Here is a 12,819-nt window from a genome sequence, read left to right on the forward strand (position 1 = left end):
GGTGAGGTGCCTGTCGAGAATTAAAGCCAGATTTGGCCCATTACCACACAAAAATAAACATGTTTTTCCAAATAGAGCCTATAGTATATTTATTATATAGTAGGGTGGGGGAAGATAGGACACCTTTCATTCCATTTTCCCGTCTTATTTGTGATTAAACAAAGAACATTCACAGAATTATTAAACAGTATCCTCACGACTCCCATATGCCGTTATTAATTGTTTAAATAACGATCAGGATATTTAGGTATTATGTGCTAACGGTGTCCTTTCTTCCCCCACCCTACTATAATTACATAAAGTATAGATAATCACCTGAATGCCATTACGATAACCAGCAGTATGACCATCGCTTGCACACAACGATGGCTCATACACCCTTGTTGTTGGACGGGAGGAGGGGGCCTTGCCTGTAAAATAAAGCATCATAAACAAATGAATAACTTTTTCATTTCTTTTTGATTACGGTAAAGAAGATCAGCATATAGTATAAAAATGCAAAATTACGGAGGTTACGGTAAAACGATAGCACTTTTAAGACACTTATGAATAAATCAGAGATATATATAAAACTTTTTAGGTAAAAGGTGTGACCGCCACACCTTATAAATTACTATATAGTGTGGTGGGTAAGATGGGACGTTTTTATATATTTTTTCGTCCTATTAATTCACAAACAAAAAACTTCAAATAATTATATAGCCATAGCCCCACGACTGTAAAAACGCGTTGTTAATTGTTCAAAACACGATCAAGAAATATGGCATTTTCGGTGCTAACGATATCCCATCTTACCCCTTAGTAAAATAAAGTAATAAAACTGCTTTGAAACTTACTTTTCGGCCACTGCGTTGTTCACGTGAAGAACTGCTACTTCTACTGTTTGACTTTGGATTTGCTTTGCCGGTTGCTCTTGCGCTGCCTTGCCTGCTTACACCCGGTGTTGTAGACCGACTTGTAAATCCGCTGTAATTTAATGTAATGAACATTATAGTTATTGTTTATTTTCTCGATTTTAGCAGTTATTAAAATCTAGGGTAACATTGTTAAAAAACAGGTATGAGCTAAAAGTTGTCAAACATATAGAAAATCTCATTGATTTATATCGCTGTAATAAAAGGGAGCGAACATTATATTTATTGTTTATTGTCACAGTTTTCATCATTTATTAATTTTTTTTTAGCATTTAAAGCATTTATTAAAAGATGACATTTTTTTTTAAAAAACAAGTTTTCTCTAAAAGTTGTCAAACAAAGGAACCTCATTAATTATACATATACAGTTGTTTTTGCAACTGTGGTCTTAAATGTCCAACGTTTCGACATTCTGCATAAATTTTATCTACCCTTTATAATGTCCGCTTCGTATATAGGTCAAAGATATTATCATAATCGTATAAATTTCACAGCTTTAACCGTAACTGTTGACACAAAATATTTTGCTGTGTTTAAATTCTTCAGCAAAGAAAACATGGTTTATACAAACATTTTGGCGGCGCCGTGGCTTAGTGGTTTGACGTTTGTATTTTATAACCGAATGGAGTCCGATACCAATACGGATAGGTGTGTGTCCTTTGGAATTCTTCCAAACTAGTGGTTACTAATGAGTTGTAGCACGTACCCTGGGTATCAGGACAATAGGCTAACTCTGGCCTAAATCCCAGGTCCTATAGCATGTCATGTTAAAAGACCTCAATCATAAATAGTAAAATGTGCATATGCAAATTATACAATGTTAGGGTAATAACCCAACTCTGGCCCAAATTTCACGCCCAATGGCGTGCCATACTGTAGGACCTCACCAACATAAAACAGAACACACATATTTACCTCACTACACTTCCATTTGACCGAATACTGTCATATTTTCGAAGCTGTGTTAACTTTTTGTTCAGTTTTTCCAATTCATCGATTCGTTCTTCAAAGTTGCCAGTCAGTTTGCAGAGTTCTTTTACTGCGCCGACGTTTTCCATGTAAAGTCGATCCTGTAAGAGTAAAAAATTCAATCCAAAAACCTTTTGTACATATCGATATATAGTAGGGTGGGGAAAGATGGGACACCTTATAACTCTTATATTACCCCAATTTGGCAGTAAATAAAGAACAGTCAAAGAATTATAAAACCGTCTTCTATAGACAGTTGATAATTGTTTGAAACATGATCAAGAAATTTGAATAGTTTCTGCTAAAAGTGTCCATTTTACCCCACAGTACTATACACAGGATTGGACTCAGTAAAAATATAAAAGTTGTGGGTTAAGCTTATATTAAGGTTTAAGGTTTTAGACTATAGTACCCAATTTAACGTTTTGGGATACTATGGTTTAACAATTATAAAAAGGCAGATTAGGCCGGCATTTTATATTTGCGGCTTTGGGCCAAGATTTTAAATTAGCGGTTTTCTGCCAAGATTTTAAATTTGCTGCTTAAGACCGACATTTTACTTCTAAATTTCGTATAAACTGCCATACTATTCAAAGAGTGAAGTCCTATTAAGGCACGCCATGGGACCTTACATTTAGGCCCGAGTTGATTCATTACTTCACCGTGCATGGTGTAATAATTTAAACGTATATTACTCAACGTTTTATCCATATATCCTATACCGTTATCCCGAAAATTCTACACCGCGTCGCACTTTATTTGAAAGGCGATCTATTAATTACGGAACCTATATGTTTTACACAGCGTAACATTACCTTATCTACAACTAAAAAGTTGTTGATGGTTTCCCCATTAGCCAATCTCACTTCTCCCGTGTCACGAACTGCTTCGGGTAAAACGCCAGCAAATTCTTGAGCGATTACACCTACGGGAAAAATAATATTAGAAAAAAAAGTTAAGGTTAGAAAAACGATTTTAAAACATGAAAAAAATTGTTATTAAAAAAAACAAGAGGTAGTATATATAATAAGGTGGGGAAAATGGGACACCCTTAGCACATAATATCAAAATATCCTGATCGTGTTTTAAACAACAGTCCATAGGAATCGTGAGCACACAGTTTTAAAATTCTTTGAATGTTCTGTGTTTAGGACGAGGAAATAGAATGAAAAGTGTCCCATCTTACCCCACTTACTAAATACATTCTATACAAATATCAATTCACGCAAAATATATACCTGTCTCTTCTCTGTTCGAATCAATACCAGCGTACATAGCGTATTCGGGTGAATACCGGTATCTACATATCCGAATATTTTGCACGTTGCGCAATTGGTCCCTTGAGTCAACCTATATAATTAATAACACGTTAGTGAATTTCAAATGACATGCTTGTTTCTGTCGCAATTATCTTGTGTGTCGTATTGTTATTAGTGGCGTGGGGGTGCAGGAAAACGGAATTCAAAACCAGTAATCACGAACAGATATGATTTATAACTTTAAAGTTAAAGTTATAATGGTGAAAAAGTTATAACGTTCGGTGCGTGGAAAACTGGTTAGTTTACGAATTTAGAATTGCTACAATTTTTGGTATGTGTTCTAGCCTATAGGTATAGACAATTAACGGGAATTGCTTCAACATAGTGGTCCTTTATGAGTTGTCTAAAGTCTAAATAGTCATCCAAAAAAATGAATTACCCACAAAGTTACATGCTTGGTAACTCGTAAGCGGGCACAACGTGTATGAAACAAAACACCTGTGTTATAACGACTGTCGTTGCCTCGCAAAGCGAGGATGAGTAAGTCACATTTATTTATTAATTAAAAAATGTCATTTCATTCACACCTCTTCGATTGCTTCCTTTGCCCGTCGATCGGAAGGCTGCATAATATGCCCTGTAACTTTTATATTTCCATGAACAACTAATGCTTCGTCTGGATAATCGTAATTTATTCCAACTCGGCCCTGCAGAAAATTTATCTTTATTAAACATTTATTGGAGTAAATACAACTTAATACTAAATAGTTGTTAATTAAACTAAATTACTGGATTATTTTGCCCCGGCATGTAGCAATTTTCGAGACGAAATTAGTCAATGAGGAACCGTTTTTTTATAATGAACGTATTTTATATGGGTGAGGTTCAACGTCGACGTATGGTTTAGGATATGTGATTTAGCAATTTTCGTTTTCCGGTAAATCTGTTTACGCCATTTTCTTTTCGAAATACAAGCGTTATATGCGGTTATAAATAAAGGTATTTTGATTGCTCTCTTTTATAAAAAAAATACCTGTATCCCAAATCAGTTCTAGTAGGGGTACCTTATCTATAAAACGTATTAAAAACATCGTATTTAAGTGTTAAGACGCGACCTAATTCTTAGCTTCTCTGGCGTATATAGAATAAATAATAAAACATAATAATAGTTTCTGTGAGTAAATAAAGTAGGTTGAGGTAAGATGGTTTATATTTTCTAACTCGTTTTTCGACCCACTTGGTAGTAAACAAAGTTTTATAATTGTACGATTCTAAAATACCGCTGTTATATTTATTAAAAACATGATTTGATTTTAAAATACGAAATATGGTAAGTGCTAACGGTACCCATCTTACCCCACAGTACTATATAAGATAACATTTAGAATTCCAGAGTATTTATTATATGATGTCTGCTTACAAATAGTATGTGTTAACGGTATCCATTTGTCCCCACAGTATTATACCCAAACCCATATTACCTGGTGGAAAATAGCATCCGGTATCTGGCTTCGTTGCCACTGTATATCGTCTTGGTCAAATTGTCCCGGGTTCGAAGCTCGAACAATAATTTTTTCTGTGCCCGCTGCGCACACGGGGTAACTTTTACCGCCCGACTGCGCATGAAGTGCCACTATTGCCATGAAGTATCTAAAATACAAAATAAATTTTTTGGTCAGATTTTTAACACATATTTATTTAAAAAATAGTTTGAACATTTTCCCAGTTACACATGTGTTTCTTTTTAAACTGTTGCTATTAGGCATAAAGAATATGATACAAGTCATACAACTATTTTAATAAACAATAGGTACTAAAAAAAAACATGTGTGCTTTTTGTAAATCGAGTTTTTACAACACAACATTTATGTTTTCTCAATAGACAAACCCTAAGGCAAAATATAACAATGTTAAACTCAATAATAATATCATATTATATCAAAGGCTGCCATTTCATCAGTTGCAGACGTAACCTTAGACTACAGGATATTTCGGTGCAAAAACTTGGCACGTTATAACGTGTTCTACCGGTATTGCTGGTGAAACACATACCGTTGATCAGGGTTCGGTCGTCCCTTTTTGCGCATATTGTTCGTCGTCGTTTCACTGAAGTGCAGACGGCCTATCGTGACTTTAGTAACTTGATCACCAGGTAAATCCACTCTGAAAAAAATTTCGTATTAAAATAACATTTTTTTATGTTTTCGATAACGATAGCGAAGGCCATTAGCTTTGTGTAAGTTAAAACGACTTCAGAGTTATAAAATTTCAATATTTTAGAAAGCTTACTTTACTGGATGAAAAGCTTTTTTACTCCGATCAGATTGTGACTGTTCGATCGCTATCGTCTGGTTTTGACTTTCGTACTAAAAAACGAAAAAAATATTTTTGTGAAAAAATTATTTGTATAAATTCGTAAAACAGGTTACTTAAATCAGGGCTTTATAAAAACGCTTTTAGGTTACGAAAACGAAGTTTATTAAAACAACAAAAATTGTTGTAATGTTACAACGTCAAATGTATTGCCGACTTTTGTACTAAAAATATAGTTGGATGGGAGAAGACGGGACACCTTTAGCACATACCTAATATCAAAATATCTCGATCGTGTTTAAAACAATTAACAGACGGTCTATGGAAGTTGGAAGAATACGGTTTATAAATCTTTGAATGTTCCTTGTTTACTACTAAATGGGATAAAAAATTATAATAAAAATGTGTTCCATCTTTCCCCACCCTACTATATATTGTGCTGTTAACTGTGTAGGCATAGAACGTGCTAATATAGCTGTATACAATATTGCAACGTCATTGCTCACGGTCCAGTTTATAATTAAAACCGCAATAGCAAGTTACGTTAAACGTGCCCTTTCAGTAACCTGCACTTTATAAAAGGGGTAATTTTGCCACGCCCACTATTTTGCGGTAAATAGGGGAAATTAAGTTTACTAGGAAACCTATAAACCATAAGATTAAGTGATATTTATCAAACTGTGGTAAATATGAGAATTCAAAATGTTTCACGATATACTGCAACAATACATTAGGCATCTTTTTTTATGAGTAAAATGTAGCGTGAGCAAGTTGGTAAGTAAATCGGAAGTTTACACCAATATTTATCAAAACATGGGTTCAAGGCTCGTCGCTGCTACCATTGTAGGCGTATGTGTCATTGGGCAGACACTTAACGGAAATTGCTTTTACCCAGTGGTCATTAATAGGTTGTCTAAAATTGTCAGCCACACAGAAAAAATATAAAGTATTCTAAAAATAATCACCCACAAAGTAATAACATGTTAACACGTAACGAGGTGTATGAAACAGAACACCCGTGTTCAACGATTGTCGTTCATTTCATCCCATGTAAGTTACATTCGTACATTTGACCGTTCACTTTGTCTCGCGACCTTGCATAAGGCATTTAACTTGTTTGCATTATAAAGTACAGCCTGCATGTGCTGCACCGTAAGCAAATATACACGATAGCTTTAGTTGGGTGCCCATAAACCTGCCCTGTCATTCGGTCAACTAATATTGAAGCTTGTTTTGTTGCATTGTGATAAGAACGTGTGTGTTTAAATGCCACACACCTAAGCTTGCAATAAACGTCATTTAATCATCTTAACACCGAAAACAACAAGTGTTGTTGAGTGCTGCATGTGTTTTTAATGTACAGTCATGTAGTAAATTATTTCTCGCGCGTGACATTTATTGCATATAAACAATGCAGCGGAAATGCCCCTTGAAACAATGCTTTTTTAATTTGTTAAATTTTCTAAAATTTTATTTTTTCTTTGAACTTTTTGGACGCAAAAAATATTTCGCAATTTGCACAAATTTACCGCTGCAAAAATATGTTTTTATAAAATTTTTACTTTTAAAAATGAAAAAATATCATAGTTAGCAATTGTATGATAAGTGTCCTTACTTTTACTCCGTACAAGTTAATGAAGAAAGCCTCAATCTGTTTTATTCCTTCCTCAGTTTTAATATAACATGGGTGTCCTACTACGCCAATATGGACCGTTACCTGAAAATGACATAAAATAAATATAAAGTGCATAATATTGATAATCTTATAAAAATGTTGTAAATAACGTATGGTAGGGTAGGGAAAGATGGGACACCTTTGGTATCTATTCTATCGTCCCATTTAGTAGTAAACAAAAAAGATTTAAATAATTATAAAACCGTATATTCTCTTTCATAGAACGTTGTCTTATTATTTTTTATGTGACCCATCTTACCCTACAGTACTGTAACCTTTTTTTATTTGTCTCTTCGAATACAGTAACGAAAATCAGATTATTTAAAACAGCGAAGAAAAAGAATAAGCAGCAAAAACAAAGTCGTTAAAACTCAAGGGTAAAAACTACTTGAGTAAAAGTGGCAAATAAAAGTGTGGCTGCTAAATCTATAATACAGTATAAGTTAACTCATATTGAGTTTCATTTAATTTAAAACAAATTAAAGTGCATTTGAAAGTAAAAAATGGGTATACAAAAATGTTAAAACTTAAATTTAATCAATTTGTGGTAAAAGGTGTGTGTGTTTTGGGTTGAAAGCAAAATGTCAAGTCAGCTCAAAATGAACTTCAAGAATTTTAATCCCTCTGCTAAGAGATTTTATTTGTTGTTGCTGTCTTCGTTATTTTGGAGGGTGGGGTACAGTTATCAAAAAAACAAGCAAAGAAATGGGTGTGTTTATTTTTTGAATAATATTTAATACTCCGCGGTTCAGGACAAAATATACAACAAAAAACAAGTTTGGTAAGTTTTTGATAAAGTAACCTTTTTTTGCTTAAATTTTTGATAAAGTAACCTTTTTTTGCTTAATTTTCTCATTAAAAAAAGTATTTTTTAGTACAAGGTAAGTTCTCTAATGCCAGAGCTGTCACTCTATTTATTTATACCAACCCCGCATGCTCGCTGCGGTGGTGTAAAAGTACAGTCTATTATTAGGCAGAACTTGTGGCATCACATATTTTAACGCCTTTCTCCAACCCGATTGGTAGATAGGATTTTTGGAAGTTCGTATCTTAATGTATCTATGTCGAAACCGGAAACTGGTGGCGCTTATTATGTTCATTACCTCATATCACGTTCTGTGATGTCATAACCGACGTACAAGGTGGTTATTGTGAACTAACATGTCACAATATTTTCCCTCAGGGCAAACAATGTGAGCATAACCGACGTACATAAGTATAAGGGAAATGGTCTATATATCTGGGGTCTATAAGAAGGACCTTATTTCAATAGCGCATAAAAGGTTAACATATGAAAAATTATCATCTTTAAAAGTGGTTTTGGCAATTCATAAAAATAGATAAAAACTTTTACTAACTTGAAAGTGATTCTTTTTCTGGCAAACAAACGTGTCGTCGGCTACAGCGAAATTAAAGCCTTTATCCGCGTCCACACGGTACGACACAGGCTGCCTAAAAACAATTTTAAAAATAAAATTAGTCTCAAAGCAAGTACACTCGACCCTGGCGGTTAAAGGGTTAAACCAAATAAATGTGAAACTGCGCAACAAAGAATGATTAAAACTTAAATGAATTTATCCTCGCGTGGCCGGAAAACGACAGTCGTTAAATACGGGTGTTCTGTTTCATACACCACGTGCCAGCTTACGAGTTACCAAGTATGTTAATTTGTTAGGTGATTTTTTTGTGGCAGGTAATTTGGACAATCAATTAGTGATCACTGGGTTGGAGTGAACTTACAATTCTTTTCCTGTTTGATCGCATAGACAGCACCAGCTGTCCCGGATGAACGGCGACCATTTAATAACTTGGTAGGCGTTGCTCGAGTCATTATAATGTGAAGGCGAAACGTTGGTCGCCGGTCGGTCCTGGTGTATTTCATGTATTGGCTCAGTCAGTCTTGTTGGGCCGCTTAATGGAAGGCTATGCGCGGGTAATGACATGCGAACCGGGATTGAACCGGTCTCTGTCATTTCGTATGCGTCGTTAAAATAAGCGCCTCGCCTGCTGTCGGAGTTGTTCGGCGAAGGCATACCTGTAAAAAAATGTTTGAATAATACGCGTGAATAAGCGCGTAAGAACATATATTACTGTGAGGGATAATATCCAAACTAAAAAACTTCCAGATCGTATTTTAAACAATTAACAATTATAGTTCATGGGAGTCGTGAGGATACGGTTTTATAATTCTTTCAATGTTTTTTGTTTACTACCAAATGTGACGAGAAAATATAATGAAAAGGTGTCCCATCTTCCCCCACCCTACTCCAATACGTGTATATACCAAAATGCTAGCAATTAACTTAAAAATATTCCACTTTATCTGACGTACCGGGTTCTTGCTTTATAGATTGTTGCACCAAGTGTCTGTACTTTTGGTTTAGTAACGCTACGTTTAGTTGCTCTACGCTGCTGTTAGGACCGTCAGAATGTTTTCTCTTTTTAGCTGGCCCGCTGTAGAAAAATGATTGTACTGGTAAAGTTTTATTTCCTATAAAGAACCATAGGGTAAGATGGATACCGTTATGGCTTATTATACCATATTTTCCAATCGTAACAATTAACAACGGTCTATATGGAAGTCGTGATAATACGGTTATATAGTTCTGGAAACATTTTTTGACAGGCCAGCAGTTTGGGATTTACATGTACAGCAGACTACAACAGTTGTAAACTTTTTGTTAAAAGTATATCATTTGTTACCTGTGTGAGTATCCCATGTTCATTGGCAAACTGCTGTGCACTGAGCCGTCGGAACTACTGGAGCCAGGACTCAAACTGCTTAAAGTTTTTGGCCCATTCTCCAAGTAATAAGTCCCACTTTCTATATCCGAAAATGTTGTCCCAGAATGTGGTATTTGGTTCATGTACTGCAAATCAGCACTGCTGTCTAAAAATAAATTGTCAGCGATAAAACAGTCGTTAGGGCGTCACGAACAAATTAAGTAAACCGCTATCTAGTTAGGTGACCCAAATTAATGTCAGTTTTATTACGCATATGTGCAGCGCGTATTGATACAAGTTAAGTATGTACGCGATAACTACACCGATAAAATATGTTGACTTAATGCGACTGCCAGATCATGTATGCATACATAAGGTTATGTAAATGGTATAACAGCTTAAACATTTAATGCATTGTACTTTGCGACGGGGCAGAAGGTAACTAGGCGTCGGTGAAGGCATTTAAACCTTGTTTTGTTAGTTCAGTGTGATTACACGAAAACAGATTTATGTGAAACTCATTTCAAGCATCATAAGAAATAAAGTAGGTACATAAAACATGGTTTTTCTGGTCAGTTTTAATACAAACATGGTGGCTCCTATATATATAATATGATTTTCGTTTTAAACGTTACTGCTTAAAAACCAAAACCGTATTTAGTGGTGACAAAGTTACTTCTTAAAAAAGCAACAAATAAAGTTTCTTTTTAAATGAAAATAATTTTTAAGATGGTTCTATTTTTTTGATCGTATAGGTTGAAAGTAATAACATTTTTGTCTTTTCTAACTTACTGTTATATGTGATTCCACTGGGTATCATAATAACATTTCCATCGTTACTCATTCTGTTCACGAACCCAGTTTGCTGGGGAACTCTTGCGTTTTGGTCGTAACTTGGTGAACTGCCCGGGCCTCGAACGTGTTCCTTTTGGCCTGTAGGCGAGTTATGGTGGACTTGATTTTCTGGCTGGAATTGTGCCGGCAACGGAAAACGACTCCCTACAGTGACTGAAATATGAACAGTACATTATATAGACCATAATAAAACAAAATTTAGCTCTTCAAATACGGTACTGTAACGAAAATAAAATGTGTCCTTGGGCAAAACACTTAAAGGCAGTTGGTTGTCTAAGCTGTCTGTCATACTTTTGAAAGGGATAAAAACAACCAAAATAATCTCCAACAAAGTTATTAACTCGTAAACAGACCGGAGCTTTATGCAACAAAACACCAGTGTTATAACGACTGCTTTTTACGTGATGTTAAATAAATTTAAATTCATTAAAAATATCGAATAAATATCTGTTTTACCTTTTCCGTTTTGAGGCGGCGAATATGGCTCGGAACCTGAATCAGGCGGGGACTCAGGAAGACACCTAGCGATATACATTTATAAGTTGACATATTGCACAAAGCACTAATAGTATGTATAAATAGTTAATAAACTAAATAATAAGATACTAAAATTTTTAAAAAATAATCAAGAAATAATTCAAAAAATTACAAGCATAAACTCGTATGTTTTATTAATTTTTTTGTTCTTTTTGCATAATTTTATTCAGTATAAGTACCCGTTGTGATATTGGTCGCTTTTTCTGTGTTGTATTGGAACTGTGCTTGAATTTTGATGCTGAATTCGTCTAAAATCAATTCCTTGTTGATACACACCTGTGAAATTAAAATTTTACTGAAATAAATTCATTATATAAGGTTTTGGAAGCTCTGTTAGTCTACCACAAAAATATCGGTTCGTTGTATCGGTGCACTTTTTACGCAAAACGTGATAAATTGCATAAAGCGTAAAAAAATATAAAAAAACAACTTAAATACGATAAATTACATAAAAATAAGTAAATTTTAATAAATTACATTAACTCTTGTTCTTTACCGTTTAGGCCCGTTTGCTGAACAGAATTTTGTCTCGAAAATTGTTGGTTGTCTCCTTTCTGTTGTTGTAGTTGTACTTTTTGCTGTTGGTCTTGTTGTTGCTGATCACCGTGTAACTGGTGTATGACGTCACAAAGGTTATGTGGCGGGGAGTCGATTCCAGGTTGTATAATTTCTAGCGGCCTAGAAAAAGTATTTTACATAAAATTTCCTTTTTGATTTAGCTATAATGTCTGCAAAACATAATATGATTTGTGTTTTTCTCTTCGAATAAAGTAGCGAAAATCAGATCATTTAAAACAATGAAGAAAAGGAAATTATGGGTTAAACGGCTAAAAAACTCGTTTGGGGTTAAAACTGCTTGGGTAAAAGTGCCAAATAAAAGCATCTACTTACAGCTCGCTCTCGCTTTTTGTAATAAAGTCTGCTAAATCCGAGATATCCGTGTCGAACTGTAAGCTTTCGCCATCTATAAAACAAAAAAGTTTTAGCGTGTATATTTAAACAAATATTGCTCAAAAAGGGTTTAATTCGTGCTGCAATAAAGATTTTAAAATTTGAAAGTATTTGGCGCCGATACTGACTCAGTGACGTCATAAACAGCTTTGTTTCGACACAGGAAGCTGGTATGTTACATGTTTGACGTTTCACTTTCCGACCAAAGCTCTAATTACAACTGTACTTGCTGAATTACTAGTTGAAAAGTTCACGTCCATTCCATAGCGGTTATTTGTAATTATAAGCCTTAGACAGCTTTCACTATTCTGCCATATTGCGTTAAACCAGTACTATAAGCCACACGGTAAATACATTGCATAGTTTTTGTTTGTTGAAAGAAAAATGTTGTTGCTGACATGTACATTGTAATTAGTTTTGTGTTCTTTAAAGGACCAAATAAAAGTTGTTTGTGTCCCCCCATTTTAAATTGAAGTCATAATATACTTATTTTGTTAAATTATTGCCAATCATTTTGTTTTCGTATTGGTTGAGCAGTTCAAAAAGTCTTTGAATTGTAACCCCCTCTTCCCTTCCCCCTTTTTTTAGGTAGTGCGATTTTTATACTTTCATAATATTTTAT

At 34.6% G+C, this 12,819-nt stretch overlaps 1 protein-coding gene across 5 annotated transcripts in view; it reads right to left on the reverse strand.

Moving 5' to 3' along the window:
• The window catches only part of LOC149726382 (myelin regulatory factor-like), a 39,639-nt gene that overhangs the window by 5,713 nt on the left and 21,107 nt on the right, over positions 1–12,819 (reverse strand). For all 5 annotated transcript variants that reach the window (XM_089890705.1, XM_089890701.1, XM_089890700.1 and 2 more), the window contains exons 2-20: positions 12,138–12,210; positions 11,743–11,924; positions 11,426–11,522; positions 11,166–11,230; positions 10,647–10,862; positions 9,834–10,020; positions 9,463–9,584; positions 8,871–9,165; positions 8,489–8,582; positions 7,071–7,172; positions 5,432–5,508; positions 5,195–5,305; positions 4,624–4,792; positions 3,730–3,849; positions 3,122–3,233; positions 2,699–2,808; positions 1,830–1,984; positions 837–966; positions 316–410 (exon numbers count right to left, since the gene is read on the reverse strand). In XM_089890705.1, coding sequence (XP_089746831.1) covers positions 316–410; positions 837–966; positions 1,830–1,984; positions 2,699–2,808; positions 3,122–3,233; positions 3,730–3,849; positions 4,624–4,792; positions 5,195–5,305; positions 5,432–5,508; positions 7,071–7,172; positions 8,489–8,582; positions 8,871–9,165; positions 9,463–9,584; positions 9,834–10,020; positions 10,647–10,862; positions 11,166–11,230; positions 11,426–11,522; positions 11,743–11,924; positions 12,138–12,210 — 2,512 coding nt within the window. The remainder of the gene's footprint in view (positions 1–315; positions 411–836; positions 967–1,829; positions 1,985–2,698; positions 2,809–3,121; positions 3,234–3,729; positions 3,850–4,623; positions 4,793–5,194; positions 5,306–5,431; positions 5,509–7,070; positions 7,173–8,488; positions 8,583–8,870; positions 9,166–9,462; positions 9,585–9,833; positions 10,021–10,646; positions 10,863–11,165; positions 11,231–11,425; positions 11,523–11,742; positions 11,925–12,137; positions 12,211–12,819) is intronic.

Source organism: Ciona robusta, chromosome 12 (genome assembly GCF_009617815.1).
Source record: "Ciona robusta chromosome 12, ASM961781v2".
In the NCBI taxonomy this organism is placed as follows: Eukaryota; Metazoa; Chordata; class Ascidiacea; order Phlebobranchia; family Cionidae; genus Ciona; species Ciona robusta.